The sequence below is a fragment of the Cetorhinus maximus genome, chromosome 15 (assembly GCF_964194155.1).
Source record: "Cetorhinus maximus chromosome 15, sCetMax3.hap1.1, whole genome shotgun sequence".
Classification (NCBI taxonomy): domain Eukaryota; kingdom Metazoa; phylum Chordata; class Chondrichthyes; order Lamniformes; family Cetorhinidae; genus Cetorhinus; species Cetorhinus maximus.
Window position 1 is genome coordinate 61,153,113 of NC_135893.1, and position 22,758 is coordinate 61,175,870.

The 22,758-nt window shown below is 42.3% G+C and overlaps 1 protein-coding gene across 3 annotated transcripts in view; it reads right to left on the reverse strand.

The window, feature by feature from the left end:
* The window catches only part of iqce (IQ motif containing E), a 93,005-nt gene that overhangs the window by 43,153 nt on the left and 27,094 nt on the right, over window positions 1-22,758 (reverse strand). For all 3 annotated transcript variants that reach the window (XM_078558536.1, XM_078558537.1, XM_078558538.1), the window contains exons 8-9: window positions 20,686-20,736; window positions 12,231-12,301 (exon numbers count right to left, since the gene is read on the reverse strand). In XM_078558536.1, coding sequence (XP_078414662.1) covers window positions 12,231-12,301; window positions 20,686-20,736 — 122 coding nt within the window. The remainder of the gene's footprint in view (window positions 1-12,230; window positions 12,302-20,685; window positions 20,737-22,758) is intronic.

Genomic DNA, 22,758 nt, shown 5'->3' on the forward strand with positions numbered 1-22,758 from the left:
TCTTTCAGCAAGCTCTTAGGCACCCTGCTTAATAACTTCTTTTGGAATCCATTTATTGATAGTACCTCTGTGAGGCACTTTGTGAATTGTTTTTCTATATAGTAATGGTGCTATATGAATGCAAGATGCAGTTGTTGAAACATTTGCAAGGACTGGAAGCTGCTGAGAGTCAAGTGCGCCATCTAGTGTCAAGTGAAGGAGCAGCATAAACGTGTGACTAGTCACTGCATGGAACAGAAATCCATAGACTACATTTTTGGGTTCTGTAACACTACATTACAAAAGTCTCAAAGGAATAAATTGGCATGGACTGTATAGCTGGATACTTCTGCCACATCATGAGCGACATCCCTTGTGTGGTAGGGTGCTCGCTGAAGTGTGCTGTGCATGTGTCAGCAGAGTAAAGAAAGTTCTGATTGTATTGACGCACATTTCACAAACATGGTCTGTGCATGTCTACTGGATGCCTGTGCTAATGACTCTCAGCTGAAGATGTGTTGAGCAGTATGAGACACCACCAACTGGTGTTACTTGAAGGGCTGGTATGCAATTGCCAGTGAGCAGCTTTTGACTTCCACTAGCTGTGTCACAGCAGGAGTTAGTGCTGTTACTTGCTTTTTGAGGTTTTGTGGTGAGTTGCTGCATTCATTCAGGGTGACCAGAGGATCTAGTGAACCAACTTGCACAAAATATGTGGCTGTAGTTGCAGTGCCCCTTGGTTTGCAAATGGCCGAGAACTAGAGCAGAGACTGCAGAGAAGGGAAGTGCTTTGAAGTGGAAACAGATCTTTGCATGCTGGGGCAAGTGACATATCCAGCATCTCCCGTAGGTCGTCCATTGATGCAACTAGGAGATGATGGAGACGATTTATGCAAGGAGAAATTAATATATCGTTTTCTCCCTCAGCATGGACAAGCAGGGTGAGAGGACACGTGACTTTGCCAGGATAGCAGGAATCATGGTGATGCAGAGTGCCATTGACTACACGTACGTAGGTGTGGTGTACCCCAATCAATAGGGAGGTACAGGAATCATTAGGACTACCATAAACATGTAATTGGAGTGCTTTCACGTACAGTACATCATGTTGGTGAAGGCACGCTATCCTGAAAGCAGCCACAATATCTGCATACTGAAGCAGTCCACTGTTCCCGACTTTGTATTTCTATGGAGAACCAGAGGATTGCTACTTGGGACAAAAGCTACCCCCTGTACATGTGGCTCATGGCTCCTCTCTGGCAACTGACCACACAAGGACAATGCATGCATAGCAAGAGCCATGAAATCACCTACAACGTTGTGGAATAGGCCACTGGCACATTGAAGCAATACTTCCCATGCTGGGACTGTTCAGGGGAGCCCTCTAGTACACAATGGAGTGGGTGTCCAAGTTTGTCGTGGTCTGCCCCATCCTCCATCACTAGGGTGCAGCCATTGCCACTGGGGAAATATAAAAATATTTTTGTTGAATGAGAGACTTTACAAAATGGTCAAAAGAGGTAGAAACACAGTTGCTGTGAAGAGCAGGGTGAACTGATTTTGTGTTCACAGCTAAGCAGAACGCTTATGAAAATTGGTTTTCTGTACAAAAGGAAGGGAACAAGACTGATGGGACTTTGAGATTTAAGAAACAAGGAGTCACCAAGATGAGCCTTCCTGGCAAAAGTATGTTCTGAAATACTCTAAGTGAACAATTTCTAAAGGACACTGGAAGATTTTACCTGATGTGGCAGGAAGAAGTGAGCCTGTCAGAAGCTTGAGATTTAATCTTGTATTGCTACCCATCTGCCAGAAGCGCAGTGTGCCACGAAAGTATAACAATTCTCATGATATTCTAGCAAAAGTAGATTAATGGTGGGGTTCGGATAGTTTGTCTGTGTGTGTTTGTATGTGGGATTTAATTGAATTGGAGACAGCTGGTCTGGAGGCTTTGACTCATCAAAAGAAACTAGGTTTGAAATGTTAAATATGTAAACATGGCTGAGATTTTAGAAAGTAAATTGAGGGGAATTTGCATTTTTAGATAAATCAGGGTAGTTTGAATTTCAAAGAGATGGTAGGATGTTACACCTAGCCAAAGAAGCTAGGCCAAACAGTGTGTTTATTTTTCCCAAAGGTTACTGACAATATTAGCACCATGAATAGATTTATATTATGAGAAAAGTAAAGTTCCAAAGACATATAGGAACAATGGAATTTGCATTAAAAGGGAGAAACATGTATAAAGGTAAATGAGGCTGTGTGTCAGAGAAGGCATTGTAAGATCTACCAGAAGTGTGAAAAGCCTCCAGTAGTTGTGCATTAAACTGCTGACTACAGAAACCAAAGCTGGGAAAAGCCATTTTGAATTCTACTGCCCAGAGTATTGTGCTAACTGGCTGGAATCTATTTAAAAGCTTTTTTTTTTGTTTATTGTTGCCTTACAGGGGTGTAACTGGAAGCCAGATTAATTAGGGATTTTAGGAGTAATTATTGTAGTAATTTGTATACCTATGTATGTGCTTGAAATCCTTTCTTTTGTTAATAAATGTTTAATTTAGTTTTGTAAAAAATCTCTAGTGTCTTGGTGGTCTTATTACTACTGAATTCAGGGCACGCATCTCAAATTATAATACAAATTGCAAAATCTTTGTGACCGCATGATCAAGTTTCCCTCATGGGTTTGATCTGCCTGGCATACATCATCTGCTGCGTCAAAACAAATGTAAAATAAAAACTTACTGTATGGTGTATTTCGATTGAGTTAGTTCATACAAAAGTACTTTTTCTTTAAGTTAATGTATTAATTGCTTATTAAGTAGTGCCTTATGTTGGTTTTAGTTTGTTTCTTTTTACAGTAGAAGTCTTAAAATGTGAAATCTTGTCCTACAATTCTGTAGGTTGGTTGCTGGGAAATTCATCTCTCTTTTAGAAGTTATTAGTCTCGACGGGAATTGTAACTATATAGGTCTCCATTGGTGTTGCCAATGGTGAGTCGTGGGTGTGGTGTTTTATATTATGCAATATACATCGTGGTATGGAACCATGATTTACAATGACTGAACAAATCAAATTGCCCGTTTGTTAGAGTATATTGAAAGGAATCTGAGAGACATTTTTGGGTTGGAATTCTATGATAATACAAGTACTTGCAGAGAAACTGTAAACCGTGGCCTTGATTATTATTAACTGTATTTAGTTAATTTTATCTCTTACCATTATTTATGAAACTCAGAATACAGAGGAAGGCGATAGGGTAGATGTTCCAGGATGCAGGTGGTTAAGCATTGCCTGTAGCAGAGGTGGAGAGTTTCTAGGTGAGGTTGAGAGGTATGTGGGTTGGATATGTTGGGAGAATGGTTCTAGAGTTTAGGAATGGTCATTATGGGATGTAAAAGCATAGGGGTGAACACAAGAGTCTGGGTAGGAGTTGTGGGGGTACTAGGAGTTTGATGCTGAGGTCAAGTAGAAGTGGGAGATGGCTATTGTTGGGAGTATGACAGAACTAATAGGGTGTTGAGTGTGCCACCTTGGCAATGGTGAACTTTGAATGGCAGACCTGGGATAGCAAAGGCAGGATGCGGGAACATTCAGGAACATAGGGGCAGGAGTAGGCCATTCAGCTCATTGAGCCTGCTCCACCATTCAACTACATCATGGCTGATCATTGACCTCAATGCCACTTTCCCGCACTATCTCCATATCCCTTGAAGTTACCCAGTCTCCAGAAATCTATTGATTTCTGTCTTGAACATGCTCAATGATTGAGCTTCCACAGTCCTCTGGGTTAGAGAATTCCAAAGATTCACCACTCTCTGAGTGAAGAAATTTCTCCTCATCTCGGTCTTAAGTGGCTGCCTCCTTATCCTGAAACTATGCCCTTGGCTTTTAGACTCACCAGCCAGGGGAAACATCTTAACTACACCCGCCCTATCACACCGTGTAAGAATTTTGCAAGTTTCAATGAGGTCACCCCTCATTCTTCGAAATTCCAGGGAATACACATCCAATCTTTCCTCATACGACAATCCTCCCATCCCAGGGATTAATCTGGTGAACCTCTGTTGCACTCCCTCTATGGCAAGTATACCCTTCCTTCGATAAGGAGAACAAAACTGTGCACAATACTCCAGGTGAGGTCTCATCAAGGCTGTATGTAACTGCAGCAAGACATCTTTACTCCTGTACTCAAATCCCCTCGTGATGAAGGCCAACATACTGTTTGCCTTCCTAATTGCTTGCTGCACTTGCATGCTAGCTTTTAGTGACTCATGAACAAGGGTACCTGGGTTGCTTTGGACACCTCACTTTCCAGCCTCTCACCATTTAAGAAATATTCTGCCTTTCTGGTTTTTTTTGTCAAAGTGAATAACTTCAGACTTATTCACATTACATTCCATTTTCTATGTTCTAGCCCATTCACTTAGCCTGTCCAAATCTTCTTGAAGCCTCTTTGCATCCTGCTCACATGCTTACATTCCCACCCAGTTTGGTGTCATCAGCAAATCTGGAAATTTTACAATTGGTCCCCACATCCAAATCATTTCTATAAATTGTGAACAGTTGTAGACCTAGCATTGATCCTTGCAGTGCCCCATTACTAACAGCCTGCCAACCTGAGAATGATCCATTTATTCCTACTCTCTGCTAACCAATTCTCATTCCATACTAGCGTATTTCGCCCAATCCCCATGTGCTCTAACTTTATATTTACTAACCTCCTGTGTGGGACCTTATCAAAAGCCTACTGAAAATCCAAATACACCACATCCAATGCTACAAGTAATATCCTCAAAAAACTCCAAAGAGTTTGTCAAACATGACTTTCCTTTCACAAATCCATGTTAACTCTGCCCAATTTTACTAAATGTCTAGTTATCACATCCTTTATAATAGATTTTCCCACTACCGACATCAGACTAACAGGTCTGTAGTTCTCCATTCTCCCTTCTTAAATAGTGGGGTTAGGTTTGCTAATTTCCAGTCCGCAGGAACATTTCCAGAAACTATAGAATTTTGAAAGATAGCCACCAATGCATCCACTCTCTCTCTAACTACCTCTTCCAACACACTGGGATGAAGCTCATCTGGTCCAGGGAATTTATCAACCTTCAATTCAGTTAACTTTTCAAGTACTACCTCTTTACTAATACTAATTTCTTTTAGTTCCTCAGTTTCACAAGTCCTTTGGTTCCCTAGTATTTCTGGGAGATTTTTTGCATCTTTTTCTGTGAAGACAGATGCAAAGTAACTGTTTAGTTTCCCTGCCATTTCCATTCTCCACCATAAATTTTCCTGTCTCCACCTGTGATGAGCTGTCCAAGCTAATTTTTTCCTTTTCACGTATCTAAAGAAGCTTTTACAGTCCACCTTTATGTTCCTTGCTGGTTTGCATTCATATTCTCTTTGCCCTTTCTTACTCAGTTTCTTGGTCTTCCTTTGCTGAGTTCTAAATTGTTCCGAAACCTCAGGCTTACCACTTTTTCTGCCATCCTTATAAACCACTTCCTTTGATTTAATGCAATCTTTAACTTTTTTCGTTAATCACGGTTGATTTACCTTTCCCTTTGGGTGTTTGTGCCTTAGAGGAATGTATATCTGTTGTAGACAGTGCAATATTTCTTTAAATACTATCCATTGCCTGTCTACTGTCATGTCTTTGTGTATTTTCCCAATCCACCATAGCCAACTTGCCCCTCAAATCATATAATTTCCTTTTTTCAGAATTAATACCCTAGTTTCAGAATGAACGATCTCACATTCAAACTTAATGTGGAATTCTATCATATTATGGTCACTTGGAGATATCCTAAGAACTCCCACCCTTCCCTTCCATGACCCAACTCTGAGTAGCTTTGAAATCGGGTGTTGGGGTCCTGTCCTGGCCACAGAGGCGGTGGTAGTGGTGTTGAGGGAACTTTCTTCAAAGGGTTTCTCAAGTGTTTTTCTGGGGAAGCCTGTAATATTTAAAATAAATACTGAGTTGAATACACGGCTGCTGCCTTTCTCTAATTTAGGCTGATACTTGAGACTCAAAAATAATAATTTTTCAAATAAATAACTTCTGTAAGAACAGTAAGATTATTCAACTTGGAGATGCTTTTTAAAATTAATTCTAGGGAGACGGTATCAACTTTTGTAAGCCTTTCTGCCTAACCCTCCCCTACAATGAATTTCACCAGGGCACATGTTGTTCACGTCTCACCCTATAAAATTAAAACTAACTAAAACCAAAAAAAGTCGGATGCCAGGCAACCAACCTAAAAAGTTGAGTCATTGAGTTCAAAGCAGAGGTCAGTAGATTTCCAGATACCAATGACATCAAGGGATATGGGGATAGCGCAGGAATATGGAATTGAGGTAGAAGATGATCCATGATCTAGTTAAATGGTGGAGCAGACTTGAGGGGCCAAATGGCCAACTCCTGCTCCGATGTTCCCATATTCTTTCTGATGTACCTAAAAAAAGCCTGTCCCACAAAAATAACACCCTGCCTGTAGGCAAAACGAACAGAGAGTGGGACTTTTGCCCCTCAGTGGGCTCAAACTGTCCTGGTAGGATTTGAACTTAGGTTCTCTGGAATATTAATAATACAATGGCATTTACCTACCCACCTTCCCACCATAATATTACTTGGCAGTAGAAATTTACAGCATTATGCTTCAAAATCTGATGACCGGCAGCTCTAGCAGTCCCAGCAGCACCAGAATTGAGTTGCTGCCGAGACTGCAAGTAGGCCCCCGGATGAAGACAGCCATGGTGTTCGAACACAGATAAATTCAGGGAGGGATTGATGAGCCTAGGGAAGGGATGAGAGGGGTAGGAGAGCAGGCTTTGAAGGCCATTGAGGGAGGAACAAAGTGGGGTAACATCTTGGGGAGGGGGGTTGTCCCCATCGTACACAGAATGAAGTGCCCCCATTCCTTTCCTCTTTCTCCACGAAGTAAAGTTTTAATAAAAAACAGGCCATCTCACACCCACCTGCCTGACCACGCCAAACATATTACGATGTTGGCAGCACAACATTCAGGGCAATTGGCTTAGTAACAAGCTCAATTGCTCGGTACTTATTTATTTAAAAATGGTGGGTGAGCTGCTGATTTTGGCGTGGGTCAGGAGTGGGTGGGAAGGCGGAGAGCCACCCAACTGTCATATTTTACGTGCTTCCCCTGTAGCAAACACGCCTAGCAGGGGACTATAAAATCCAGCCCACAGAATTTACAGCACAGAAACAGGCTATTCAGCCCATCTGACCCATGTCAGTGTTGTGCCTCACTTGAGCCTCCACCTACCCTACTTCATCTAACCCTATCAGTATAATCCTTCTTTTCCTTTCTTTCTCATGTACTTATCAAACTTACCCTTAAATACATCTATTCTATTTGTCTCAGCTACTCCTTGTGTCAACGAGTTCCACAATCTAACCACTCTACACAAGAAAGTTTCTCCTGAATACCCAATTAGATTTACTGGATGACCATCTTATATTTATGGCCCTGGTTTTGGTCTCACCTGAAAGTAGAAACATCTTCTTTACTTCGATCTCTGTGCTATCAAACCCCTTCATAATTTTAAAGGCCATTATCAGGTCACCCTTCAGCTTCTTTTTTCTAAAGAAAGGGCCCCAAACAAGGCTAATTTTTGAAAGGCAATGCTGTAAATTCCTACTGCCGAGTAATATTATGGTGGGAAGGTGCGTAGGTGAATGCCATGGTATTAATAATATTCCAGAGAACCTGAGTTCAAATCCTTCCAGGGCAGTTTGAGAATTTGAATTCAGTTTATGCTAAATAAATCTGGAAACAAAGAGCTGGTATCAGAAGCGGCGTGGGGAGGTGGCTGGGCTACCTGCCCACATGTGGTAGGTAGCCGATTTGGCTATTTAAGATCACTTAAAAAAGGTTGACTGGGATTTTTCAGTTGGCCTCCTGGTTCCCGCAGGGGACCGGGGCCAGATAGGTGCCTGGAGGTGGTCTCCTGGTGGCCGACTGGAGAGCTGCAGCAGCCACAGGCTACCCCATTGAGTTTCCCACCCCCCTCCCTCCCCACATTGTGGTGGCCTGGCTGCAAAAGCCATTTTTAATTTAAACTTTAAAAAAATTGGTGAGAGGGCACCTGCGTTTTGAAGCAGCCTCTCCTTTACTTACCCTTCCATTGCAGCCTGCTGTGCCTGTCAAACTGGAAGGCCTTGGATTGGTCCTCCAGCTCCAAGAGCCCGCCCACCATTTCTAAGTGGATGGCAAGCCTGGCCTCTGGCCATTAATTAGACACTGTGGAGAACATCACAATAAGTGACCGTTTCCCACATAGTGTAGGCTTCTGACCCACATTTCAGTCTGAATGTGGGGTTCAAAAGCCCGCAGGAAAAGCCCTGCCTAAATGTCCTCCAGAATGCCTATAATCTCAGACATATCAAACTCGAGTGAATCACAGAATCACAGTGCAGAAGAGGCCCTTCAGCCCATCAAGTCTGCACCGACACATGAGAAACACCTGACCTACCTACCTACCTGATCCCATTTACCAGCACTTGGCCCATAGTCTTGAATGTTATGGCGTGCCAAGTGCTCATCCAGGTACTTTTTAAAGGATGTGAGGCAATCCGCCTCCACCACCCTCCCAGATGGCGCATTCCAGACCATCACCACCCTCTGGGTAAAAAAAAGTTTTTCCTCACATCCCGCCTAAACCTCCTGCCCCCACCTTGAGCTTGTGTCCCCTCGTGACTGACCCTTCAACTAAGGGGTACAGCTGCTCCCTATCCACCCTGTCCATGCCCCTCATAATCTTGCACACCTCGATCAGGTCGCTCCTCAGTCTTCTCTGCTCCAACGAAAACAACCCAAGTCTATCCAACCACTCTTCATAACTTAAATGTTTCATCCCAGGCATCATTCTGGTGAATCTCCTCTGCACCCCCTCCAGTGCAATCACATCCTTCCTATAATGTGGCAACCAGAACTGCACACAGTACTCCAGCTATGGCCTCACCAAGGTTCTATACCATGACCTCCCTACTTTTGTAGTCTATGCCTTGATTGATAAAGGCAAGTGTCTCATATGCCTTTTTCACCACCCCACTAACATGCCCCTCCGCCTTCTGAGATCTATGGACACACACGCCAAGGTCCCTTTGTTCCTCAGAACTTCCTAGTGTCATGCCATTCATTGAATACTTCATTGTCAAATGACTCCTTCCAAAGTGTATCACCTCACACTTTTTAGGGTTAAATTCCATCTGCCACTTATGTGCCCATTTGACCATCCTGCCTATATCTTCCTGTAGCCCAAGACACTCAACCTTACTGTTACCCACCCGGCCAATCTTTGTGTCATCCGCAAACTTACTAATCCTACCCCCCCACATCGTCATCTATGTTGTTTATATAAATGACAAATAATAGGGGACTGAGCACAGATCCCTGTGGTACGCCACTGGACACTGGCTTCCAGTCACTAAAGCATCCTTCTGTCATCACCCTCTGTCTCCTCCAACTAAGCCAATTTTGAATCCACCCTTATCAAATTACCCTATATCCCATATGCATTTGCCTTCTTTATCCCATGTGGGACCTTGTCAAAGGCTTTGCTGAAATCCATATAAACTATATCAACTGCACAACCCTCACCTACACACCTGGTCACCTCCTCAAAAAATCCAATCAAATTTGTTAGGCATGACCTCCCTCTGACAAAGCCATGCTGACTATCCCTGATCAAACCTTGCCTCTCCAAGTGGAGATAGATACTCTCCTTCAGAACTTTCTCCAATAGTTTCCCTACCACTGACGTGAGACTTATTGGCCTGTAGTTCCCTGGCTTACCTCTACAACCCTTCTTAAATAGCGGAACCACATCAGCTGTTTTCCAGTCCTCTGGCACCTCCCCCGTGGCCAGAGAGGAATTAAAAATTTGGGTCAGAGCGCCTGCAATCTCCTCCCTTGCCTCCCTCAGCAGTCTGGGACACAAATCATCTGGACCTGGAAATTTGTCCAGACTTTTAAGCCTGCCAACACCTCCAATACCTTGTCACTCTTTATATCAATTTGCTTAAGAACTTCGCAGTCTCTCTCCCCGAGTTCGATACCTTCATCCTCATTCTCTTGGGTGAAGGCAGATGCTAAATATTCATTCAACACTCTAGCAATGTCCTCTGGCTGCACCCATAGATTGCTCCCTTGGTCCCTTATCGGCCCTACTCTTTCCCTGGTTATCCTCTTCCCATTGATATACTTATAGAATATCTTGGGATTTTCCCTACTTTTACAAGCCAGAGCTTTCTCATATCCCCTCTTTGCTCTCCTAATTGCTTTCTTAAGCTCCACCCTGCACTTTCTGTACTCCACTAATGCCTCTGCTGATTTGCTTCCCTTGTACCTGCTAAAAGCCTCTCTTTTCCTTCTCATCGTAACCTGGTCATCCAAGGTTCTTTGGGCTTGTTACTCCTTCCTATCACTCTAGAGGGAACATGTTGAGCCTGTACCCGCCTCATTTCCTCTTTGAACACCCCCCACTGCTCCTCTGTAGATTTCCCCACAAGTAGCTGTTCCCAGTCTACCTTGGCCAGATCCTGCCGTATTTTACTAAAATCCACTCTCTCCTAACCCAAAACATTTTTTTGCAACTTGTCGATTTCTTTGTCCATAACAAACTTAAACTGTACCAGGTTGTGGTCGCTATCACTAAAATGCTCGCCCACCACCACCTCAGCCACCTGTCCGGCTTCATTCCTCAGAATTAGGTCCAGCACTGCGCCGTCCCTTGTTGGACCCTCTACATATTGACCTAAAAAGTTCTCCTGTACACATTTCAACAAATCCACTCCATCCAAGCTCTTAACGCTATGTCTATCCCAATTAATGTTGGGAAAGTTGAAATCACCTAATATAATTACCCTATTGTTATTATTTTTACACACCTCCGCAAATTGTGCACATATTTGCTCCTCAATTTCCCACTGACTATCTGGGGGTCTATAATAAACACCTAATAATGTGGCTGCCCCTTTTTTATTCCTAAGCTCTACCCACAAAGCTTCATTTGATGCCCCCTCCAAGATATCTCTCCTTACTGCAGTAACTGACTCCTTAACTAATAATGCAACACCTCCTCCTCTTTTACCCCCTCCCCTGTCTCACCCGAAGATTCTATATCCTGGAATATTGAGCTGCCAATCCTGCCTCTCCCTCAACCACATCTCAGTGATGGCTACTATATCACAATTCCACGTGTCAATCCTCACCCTTAACTCATCTGTTTTACCTGTAATACTCATGGCATTAAAGTAGAGGCCATCCAGCCTTGCCTTACTCCCTTGAAACTTAATGCAGCTATAAATAGGGATGGGCAATAAATGCTGGCTGTGCCAGTGATGTCCACGACTTGATAATGAATAAATAAAATCTATGAAAAGGAGTCAGGTCTAGGGTTGTCAACTCTGCTTCAGTGTGTTCCTGGAGTTTCCATCGCATGACCTTCTGCCTTGAACTGCCCCCCTTTACTCCCACCATTGGTCCACCCTCTAGATGCACCTCCTTCTCATTACCATGGAGAAAGGGAACAGGTTACTTGTAATCCAATTGGATTAATCTTCACTATCAGTCAAGTAGCCTTTGTTCCCCTATTTCCAATATTTTAAAAACTAATAAATGGAACTGTTCAAAGAAAATGAAAAAAACGCAAATTTGTTTAACGCCCCTATAACTTATGCCCTGGGTATTGCTTGCCGCAGTGTCTTGGAGTTTAATCTTCAATTCGTGCAAATTTCAGAATAACCCTGGAGGGTTGTCAACTCTAATCAGGCACCACAAGTGAACGTGACATCAGCTGCTGAGGAACTAAGCTTTAGAATTCCCCCTCTAACCTCTCTAGCTCTTTTAAGATGCTCCTTAAAACCTACCTCTTTGATCTACTCTGAGATCCACTTATGTTACTCGCTTTCAAGTTTTGCTGATTACTTCTGTGAAGGACCTGCTATGTTTTACTATGTTAAAAGTGCCATATAAATGCAAGTTGTTGTGAAAATTCTCTTTAATCCTCCCTCCTCTATCAAAAGCCTTGATGCAAGTAGAACTTTACTCCAATAAGAGTCAAGTCTGGAACTGACACTGCAGTGCATAAGGTTTTCAGATTTAAAACAGCAGGAAGTGGGAGGTGTGGGGCTGGCAAACGCAGTACAAAGGGCAATGAAGAGATGATAGAAAACAACTAATGTCCAGTATTTGAAGTAAATGGCTTGCCATGTAACTTACTTTATGATGCTGTCTTTCTCCTTACATTGCTTCTCCAATTTATAGATTCTCTTCTTTAATCCATTAACAATCTGGGAGAGAAAAAAAGGCAGAGATATTGATGATGCACTTTGAGGAGTTTTGGGGGTGCAGACTCTGTGAGTTCTGTTTCACGTAGGGAATTATGTTCTTCAGATAAGTCATTAAACCTGCATGTCTATGTGGAGATGGATGCTAAAGTTCTAATAGAGTTGCGATGCTGCAAGGCTGAGATTAAAAGCACCAAATGGTTATCTTAATCCAAATCCATTCTGCAGTCTCAGGTAGGATATTCTGATGCAGGCAGAAGGGGCTTCTCAGATATATTTGGCCACCACAATATGATCTGGTCAGTCTTATGCCAAAATTGCCTATTCAGGATTGGATTGGGTAAGACAAGTGATGCTTTTCACAGTGGATACAGCCCGTTGACACTCGAGGTCTAGGTTCACATGTAATAAATGGGCAACCTACTAGGCAGCTAAAGGTGAACCCCGTCAAAAGTGGGTGCATTCAGAAGAAGGGTGGAGAAAACTGAAAGGTTGAGAAAACTGGAAGACAATTTAAAAGAAATAGCAAATATAAGGAAGGCAATCTCATCACTCACAGCTTGATCTAAATCCTGTGAAAAGATCTCTCTTGGTATGTGCATTCTGTTCAACTGTTGTTATGTTATTTTCTAACACTCTTATAACCACAATGTTTCAAGCTTGGATCAAATGTTTTACACATGTAAAAGACAGACATTGAGAACTGTTCCAGCTAAGAGTAAAAAGCTGAGCATGAATGCTCTACAAATACATTATTGTGAAACCATGCTTTATATCAAAAAAATATTTTTGAATTTACTGTCTGAAAACCTGTAAAAAAAAAGACTAAAGCCTCATTCCAGTCACTTAGGATCACAGTCAAAAATAGCTGCACATTTGCATCACCTACTGCATTCCAAAACTATTGAAATGAGGACAACCTGTCTGCAAAGCCGCAGCAGGAACAAGTGCCTTGAAAGAGGTGAATGGGGGCCATCTCCTATCCCATCAGCAAAGCGTCCAGACAATTACCTGTGTACTCAACTGGGTGGAGACAAACCATTAGACATGATCACTTGGACAATGGGACTCTGACTGAGAGGGGAATTCCCAGCCATGATCTAACGAAGGTAACTGGCCACAGCCATATTCTAGTCACTGGCAGTTGGAGAAAGGACATGTGACAAGACAACTATGTGTGATCTATGCCCTGCTTTCTCTGCACAACAGGATAAGCAACTGAAATGCTGAAGGAATGAGATCCTGAGTGGGTTCCTTCCCTTCTCTCTCTCCATCCAGCTTGCAAGTTTTGAACCCTTTCTGCTTATTTTGACTATACAATGAAGAGTTAAGGAGCGTGGCTAGACATTTAGAGATAAATATCCACCCAAAAGCTAGGAAACCCGAAATGCTAAAACTTGTGGCTAGCCATTTTGCAATTGAACTTGAAGAACAGGAAACAGGCATAGAATCTGAAACAGACAGACTAGCATTAGCAAAGATGGAACAACAGAGATTAGAGCTCAAATTCCAAGCAAAAGGAAAAGAGAGAGAGAGACAGGAATGGAGGGAGGAGAGAGAATTCCAGGAAAGGGAGAAAGAGCAAGTTTTCCAAAGGGGAAAAGCAAGATAAGGAATAAAGGCAGCTTGAACTGAGTAGGGGAAGGCCCACTGTTCCCTGTTAGGAAATAGAGACAGTTTAACTAAGTTTTATTTGTGGGTGTTAGGAATAAGCTATTGCTTTAAATTTAAGTTTTAGCTTTAAGTTTAATGTAAATTTTTTTATTTGTAGGTTAAAAAGGTGAGACATGGGATCTAATTTCATTTTAGAGTGGAGACAGCTGGTCTAAGGCTTTGTTTCTGTGCCTGCATTCTAATGAGATTTTATGGCCCTTGAAGGGAAGGTAAAACAAACAAGGTAGGAAAAAAAACTGTGCTGTTGCCTAGCAACAGGGGTCGAGAGGAGGCGGCCCCCACAGAGACAGAAAAGTATTTTCAGTTCAGTTTGAGTTCAGTTAGTCAGTGTGCTCCAAGGTTGAAAGGAGTTGCCAGCAGAAGCAGCATAAGAGAGGGACAGACAGCAAGTCCCAAAGTAAAGTTGGAAGCAGTGGCCAGCAGAAGCAGGACAAGAGAGGGAACTGCAAGTAGCAGGTTCCAAAAACCAAAGAAGAAAGCATTACTGAGGGGTATGGGGAAAGAGGGGTTAGTATATGCCCATATCTTTCTATCAGGTGCATCTGGATTGCAGCCTAATTTCAGGATCAGTAATTATAGAGGATGTCCCTAGTTTACCAGTGGATGGGATTGACCTGCTTGTCAGTAATGACCTAGCAGGGATGAAGATGATAGCTTCCACAGTGGTCTTAGAGAGGCTGAATGACGTCAGGGAGAAAGAGCAATTACAGGAGAAGGTCTCTGGTATTTTCCCTGACTATGTGGTGACCCGGTCCATGGCCAAACAAGCTCAGTCAGAGGAGGCTGACCTGTCACTACAGACCAATGACCCTGCTGTCTGGCTATCCAAAATGTTCTTGAGAAATTTAGATAAGCCAAAGAAAGTATTAAACAGGTCTTCCTTGGTCGAGGCTCAGCAAGCCGACTCAGTGTTAAAAAAGTTAGCACAGACTGTCCGGACTGAAGCTGAAGCAGAGGAAGTTCCAGAATGCTACTATTTGAAAAATAGGTATTGTTGAGGAAGTAGGGACCTCCTCATAGACCTGCGGACAAAGAGTGGACAGTGGTTCACCAGGTAGTGGTGCCATCGAGGTACCATAGGGGAATATTGAGGATAGCCCACAAAGTCCCAATGACTGGAGATTCGGTATCTTAAAAACCCAAACTCACATAGGCCATCACTTTTATTGGTCACAACTCCACATGGATATGGTGGAGTTCTGTAAAATTTGCCACACATGCCAGGTTGTGGGGAAGCCCCAACCTGCAATAAAACCTGTTCCACTAGTTCCCATACCAGCTTTTGGGTGATCATTCAGCAGTGTTGGTTGATTGTTTGGGGCCCCTGCAGAAAACAAAAGGGGTTTACCAGTGTCTCCCTCACAACATGGATGTGACTACCTGATTTCTAGAGGCCATTCCCCCAAGAGCTATCTCAGCCAAAGTAGTGGTTGAGGGGCTAACTCAATTTTTTACCAATACAGCTGCGTACTGAGATCCAGTCGGAACAGGGCATGAATTTTGTGTTCAATATTTTTCAAAAGATCATGAGTAATCATAACATAGCTAAAGACTTCATTCTACCACCTAGAGTTACAAGGAGCTTTGGAATGGTACCAACAGATCCTAAAAACAATGATCAGGGCATACTGCTATAAGTACTCCCCTGACTGGGACAAAGGGCAGGTATTTCTCCTGTTTGCTATCAGGGACTCACAATGAGTCTAACGGTTTTAGTCCCTTCAAATTAGTTTATGGGCATGAGGTGCGAGGCCCTCTTAAACTAATCAAGGAGAGGTTTTTTAGAGCTCTCGGAGCTAAGAGCTTCATATCTGTGTTCCGTCAGCGGCTCACAAGCACCTGTGCTGTGGCTCAGGAGGATATTAAGACCTCCCAGAAAACTATGAAATGGCAAGTAGATAAACATGCCAAGGCCAGAACATTCAAGCCAGGAGACCACGTGTTAGTGCTACTACCAATACAGGGTGAACCACTGAAAGCCAAATTCAGTGGCCTGTATAGCATTGTAAAGGGGATTGGCGAGGTGAATTATTTGATTGACTCCACAGACTGTAGGAAGAAGCAAAGGCTGTGTCACATCAATATGTTAAGGCAATACCACAGCTGGGAAAGGAACAAACAAGCACAAGTCTGTCAGGCAGTGAGGAAAGAGAAGAGTGAAGGCGACAGTGAGGATGAGTTAGAGGGAGAGGGAAGCATGCACGATTCCCAAATCAAACTCCCTACCGTCTGGTTAGTCAACACGGAACTGTTAGGGAGATTAGATACCGTGCTCTTATTTAAATGCAGAGCAGAAAGGAGACCTGACAAAGCTGCTCAAGGAGTTTAAAGAGATCTGTAGGGACAAACCAGGATGCACGATCCTAACCCTGCATGATGTGGATGTAGGAGAGATCGCTCCCATAAACCAAAATCCCTATTACCTACATCCTGAGAAACTGACACAGGTTCAGGGAGAAATTCAGTACATGCTGGAGCACAACTTGGTTGAGTGCAGCCAGAGCAACTGGAGTTCCTCAGTCCCTAAAACCTGATGGCTCAACAAGGCTCTGCATTCATTACAGAAAGGTTAATGCAGTGACCAGAGCTGACTCTTACCCAATTCTCCTCCTGGAAGACTGTACTGATCAAGGATGAAACACCATTTATATAAGAAAAATAGACTTGCTAAAAGGATAATGGCAAGTTCCCTTAACCACCTGAGCTAAAGCGATCTGGCTTTTGTCACACCAGATGGCTTATTCCAATGCTGAGTTATGCCATTTGGATTAAGAAATGCCCCAGCAACCTTCCAAAGGCTGATGAACCAGGAAGTGGTTCACCTACTAGCCATGCAGTATACCTGGATGATCTGCTAGTTTACAGTGACACCTGGAGAGACCACCTAGACCAGTTAGAAGTGCTATTCAAAAGGTTACAGTTGACTGATCTAGAGGTAAATCTCGCAAAGAGCTAGTTCGCTAAAGCAAGGTAATCTACTGTGAGAAATGGATGTTTTAAAAATATTTTTGGGGAATATTGTGTTATTCCGTGAAAAGACTGTTTGTTTGTGTGTGTGTGTGCACGCGTGTGTATGATTTAATGAAACTGGGCAGAGATTAATAGGAGACAGGTTGTCTGGGGGTGTAAAACATGAAAAGGATAGAGTGTGAGGTTTGAAGTACAAGTAAATATGTTAGATATAACATTTGCATTTTTAGATAAGTTGAGAGTTCATTTGAATATCTTAGGAAGTCAGAGGTGTCAAGGAACATGTTTGCATCTTGCAGGAGCTCCATAAGTAAACTGTAGTGGTGATATTACATTTTATTGACCCAGAAACAAAGACAAGATAGAGACATGAAAGATTTTATATTTGGAAGGATTTGAGTTTCAAAGAAGTGTGAGAACAATGGAACTTGAGATGAAAGGGAAAAAAAGGTATTTTATAGTTACTGTGGAGAGCTTAGGGTAGCTATTGGGCTATAGCTGTTTGAACTGTTGGTAGCAGCTAGAGCTGACTTGGGAGCTGTTAGCTCTGGACTGGGAGAAGATCCAGGTTTGAAACAGCCATTTAGACAAGCCAGAAAAGTCTTGGACTGCGACAAGCAACTTTATTCTGAAGTTTGGATTCCACAGCTGAGTGGAAGAGAGTTGAGAGTCGTATGCCTCTATTAAAGCTACAGCAGTTTCTATTGGGTGATATTACTGGATTTTTTTTTTACAGTTAAACATCTATTAGGGAGTGTTGCCTAGAAGATGTTTACTTGTGGGTCTGACCAAATGGAGAGTCCTTTTGAGGGAATGTTTTGCAAGACTAACCTTAATTATGCAACTGTAATCTTGTGTGCTTAAGCTTTCTTTTATTCTTGTTAATAAAACTTTTACTTTTAATTTTCAAAATACCAAAAGTGTTATTGGACTTTTTACTGCTGAGATCGTTATGTCTTCTTCTCATTATCAGAATACAAAAAAAGAGTATGGCCCGTAAGCCAAGTTTCCCCCTGGGATTTGGTTTGCACAGCAATTAAGATCGACTGTGGTCATAACATCTACCTAGGGCATGTTGTGGGTCAAGGGCAGGTGTTACCCAGGGCAGCGAAGGTATAGGCATTGATGAATTTCCCCATCCCCATGACTAAATAATGGGATTTTTGGGGATGTGCAGATTCTAATACAAGTTGGTCCCAACTTCAGTACTATAGTTGCTCCACTGACAGAATTGTTACAGAAAAAAGCAAAGGTAGTGTGGTTAGGGAGGTGCCAAACAGCTTTCAAAAGGCTGAAGCCATATAAAACAAGGAACCGGTGCTGGCAGCTCCAAACTTTAACCAGCTCTTTAAAGTGGCAATCGATGCTAGAGCCGTCCTTCTCCAAGATGATGGCTCAAGCATCACAAGCTAGAGCCGTCATTCTCCAAGATGATGGCTCAAGCATCACAAGACCAGTTAGGTATTTCTCAAAGACACTGAACAGACATTAAAAGAGATACTCCACTGTAGAACAAGGAATCTCTGGGACTGTTACTGGCTCTCAAACACTTTGAAATATATGTCCAAAATGGATATAGAGAGATCTCAATCTACAAAGATCACAGCCGCTTAACATTTGTGGAGAAGTTCAAAACACATAATGCAAGGCTATTTGAATGGAGCCTGTCTTTGCAACCATATCATTTAAAGATGACCCACATTGCAGGGAAAAAACATCTGACAGCTGATGCTTAACTCAGCACAGAATCATCCCGAAAACTGTGCATAATGGGAAGCCAGCTCCAAGCTATACAGAACATAGCCATGGTGTTTGATGTAGGTGTGAGTGAGTGTTTAAGTATGAATGTGTATCTTTGTTTATTTTTGAACAATCTTGTAATGAAATACTAACATTGTAGCATTTTATTGAGTGATGTGAAGGTGTTGTGAAACCTTAATTATACCAAAAAATGATTTTTGAATTTACTGGCTGGAAACCCCAACTTTTTTTTAAAGACGACTAAAGCCACATTCCATTGACTTAAGATTGCAGTCAAAGATGTTTGCACATTTGCATCCAAAACTAGTGAAATGGAGAGCACCTGGCTGCAAAGTCACACTAGGAACAATTGCCTTTAAAGAGATAAATAGGGGCCATCCCCTATCCCATCAGTAAAGTATCCAGAGAATTACCTGAGTATTCAACTGGGTAGAGACAAACCATTCAACATGATGACAACGGGACCATGGTTGAGAGAGGAATTCCCAGCCATGATCTAATCAAGGTAACAGGAATACATCAGCCACAACCATATTTGGGCCACTGGGCAGCTGGGACGAGAAGGTCGCATGACAAGACAACCCTTTGTATGTTCTAAGCGCCTGCTTTCTCTGCAGAACAGGACAAACAGCTGAGACACTGAAGGAACGAGTGGGTTCCTTCCCCTCTCTTTCTCCATCCAACTTGCAAGTTTTGAACCCTTTCTACTCATTTTGACTATCCAGCTGCTGCAGAGATTTTAAAAAGAACTCAACCCAGCACTGCTGTCTCCAGAAGAACAGGTAAATCATCTGTCGACAGCCTCAAACTGTTTTAATGCCGAAAACGGCAGGATCACCGAGCAAATGCAGCAGGACCACTGAATTCAGCCTAAAGCCAGCCAAGTAACCAACCTTCAAGAGCCATGTACTCCCTTTAATTTTACTGTACCCTAATTGCTTAATCTATCCTTCCCACTCTGTATGTGTGAACTTCGAGTGTGTGTGTGTGTGTGTGTATGTGCACGTGTGCGCGTGAGAATGCGAGTGCCAGAGCATTTTTAATATTTTACTTCAATCAGGTTAAGTACCTTAAAAACTATCCTCTTCTTTTTAAAAAGAAAATCGGTATGATTGTGTCTTTTATGGTCACATAATGTAAACAGTTTAACACTCAGGGAATTGTTAATTTTATCCGTTTTTAAAAAAGCCTGTTGCAGTCAAATGAGGATGGGGAAAAGAGGGGAGCTATTCGACTGTTCCTCACCTGATTGTAACAACCTTTACAGGACAGTGGGTGTGCATCTGTAAGGCATAAATGAGCCCATTCTGCAGGAGCTCTTGTCCATAGTTGCACTGCTCTGATAGGGGCCCAAGCAAAAGGAAAGAGACCACAGATGATTCAACCGCAGGCTGCTCTCTTGTGCCTCCTCATGCCCTGAGACAGCTATAGCACTGTGAGCTTGGGAGCCAACAGCAGAGAAGAAGAAACATCTCAAACTTGGACGAGAAAGTACGTGGAAAGATGAAATCTTCAAGCTGGCTAAATCTAAACCACCTAGTGGACAAAGCCAGCAGGTGCATAGGAACATCATCACTCCCAGACTCCCATTCAAGTCACACCATCCGACTTTGGAGATGTATGAGTCAGATCTTCATAGTCATCGAGTCAAAATCCTGGCATTCCTTACCTAACAAAATTGTGGGAGCACCTTCATCATATGCAGTGCAGTGGATCAAGAAAGTTGCTCACCATCATCTTCTCAAAGGTAACTAGTGATGGGCAACAAATGCCAATTTTGCCATTGGTGCCCTTATCCCAAGAATGAATTAAAAATGTGTTTTTTTAAATCTAAAATGACATAAATGGTGAGAGGATAATCTAGTTTGTGTTTTGATAAGAGATTTACAATTGTATGCGGGACTATATAAATATAATTCTTGACCAAAGTACATGGGCTTTAAAAAGAGGGAGCAGTCCAGACTTCAGGGAAGGGGTCTTACCCCGCTCGTGTCGTTCTTTTTATCGATCAAACTCCTGGCATATTCTAAACTCTGTAAAACAAGAAAATGCACAGATATTTTACAGCACTAATACAAATGGTCATTTGCTAAAATAAAAATTCTTCCTTGGGAATATTTATCATAAACTCATAACTCTCATCATGAGCAGCAGTATCCGGCCATTCCTTCATTCCTTATTGGATTCAGCTGTGTGCACAATGGTTGCTGTGTATATCTGCATAACAATAGGCTGCACTCCAATGCACTTTGATCCATTGCCTCTGAATCAGAAGGTCATTGTTTCAAGCCCCACTCCAGAGTCTTGAGCACATAATCTGCCTATGTAAACATATCCCGCTGTAATTACATCCTGCTGCCAGAAGTGGCACAGTAGCATATTGGTTTTGCACCTTCTTGCTCCTTATCTTCCACCTTAAAGAAGCTCCTTTGTTATAACCAACTCTGTTTTGCTGGTTCTCAAATGGCAGCAAGCTTTGCTATAACAAGAAATCAATTATACAAAATAAGGATGGAATGTATGATTTTAAAATGGGACTAAATTATGCCTGCTTATCTGGATGCAATTACCACCCTGCCCTCTGGTCCTGCTTCACTTGAAGGCTAAACTTGGATTTGACATGGAAGATTGACTAGTAATTTCTTAAAAAATGATGTTAAAAATATTTCAACATCAGGTCCATAAATCATGAAGTGATAAAGAGAACCCTAGAGGTAGCAATGCAGGTTGTAAGGCCCTAAAAAAAAAGGCACACTGAGTTAATTTCCAGAGGAATAGACTTGGAAAGCAAAGAGGTTATGGTAAACTTTATAAGTTTGGTTAGACCACACTTGATGTTGTGCGCATAGTTCTGGTCTCCTTTTACAAAAATGATATAGAGGCACTGTAGAAGGTGCAAAAATGAGAGACCTGAACTGAGCATTTCTAATTATCAGGAAAGACTGAATTTGAAAATGGCTGAGTCTCTTTGCTCTATAACAAGAGAAGGTTGAAGGGTGACCAACAGAGGTTTTGAAAGTGTTCTGAAGATGTTTGATATGGTAAACACAGGGATGATGATGTTCACTTATGAGGGAGTTCAAAACTAGGGATTGTAAATACAAGATGGTCACTAATAAATCCAATAAGAAATTCTTAAATCAGAGCATAGATGCATTTAAAGAGGAAATTAGATAAGTACATGAGGAAGAAAGGAATAGAAGGATATTCAGATAGAAATAAAAACCAGAAGTGCTAGAAATACTCAGCAGGTCTGGTAGCATCTGTGGAGAGAGAAACAGTTAATGTTTCCAGTCGAATATGACACTTCTTCAGAACTGAAGGAGGGTAGAAATGTGATGGGTTATATACGAACGTAGGAATTAGGAGTATACCTTTCGGTCTCTCGAGCCTGCTCCACCATTCTATAAGGTCATGGCTGATTGTGGCTTCAATGCCACTTTCCCTTCTACCCCTGATAACCTTTGCTTCCCCTGTTAGTCGAGAATATATCTACCTCTGCCTAAAAATATTCAATAAACCTGCCTCTGTCACTCTTTGGGGAAGAGAGTTCCACAGACTCACGAACCTCTGAGAAAAAAATTTCTTCTATTCTCCATCTTAAATGGGAGACCCCATATTTTTAAACTGTGTCCCCGAGTTTTGGTCTCTCCCACAAAAAGAAAATATCCTTCCAGCATCCACTTTGTCAAGTCCCCTCATGGTCTTATTTGCTTCAATAAGATCACCTCTCATTCTTCTAAACTCCAATAGATATAGGTCCAGCCTGTCCAACCTTTCCTCATAAGATAACCCCCCTCATCTCAGGAATCAGTTGAGTGAGCCTTTTCTGAACTGCTTCTTATGCAATAATGCCTTTTCTTAAATAAGGAGACCAAAACTGTACACAGTACTCTAGATGTGATCTCACCAACTGTACAACTGCAGCAAAACATCCCATCTTTTCTATTCCATTTCCTTTGCAATAAACAACAACATTCCATTTGCCTTCCTAATCACTTGCTGTACCTTCATACTAACTTTGTGAGATTCATGTATCAGAACACCAGATCCCT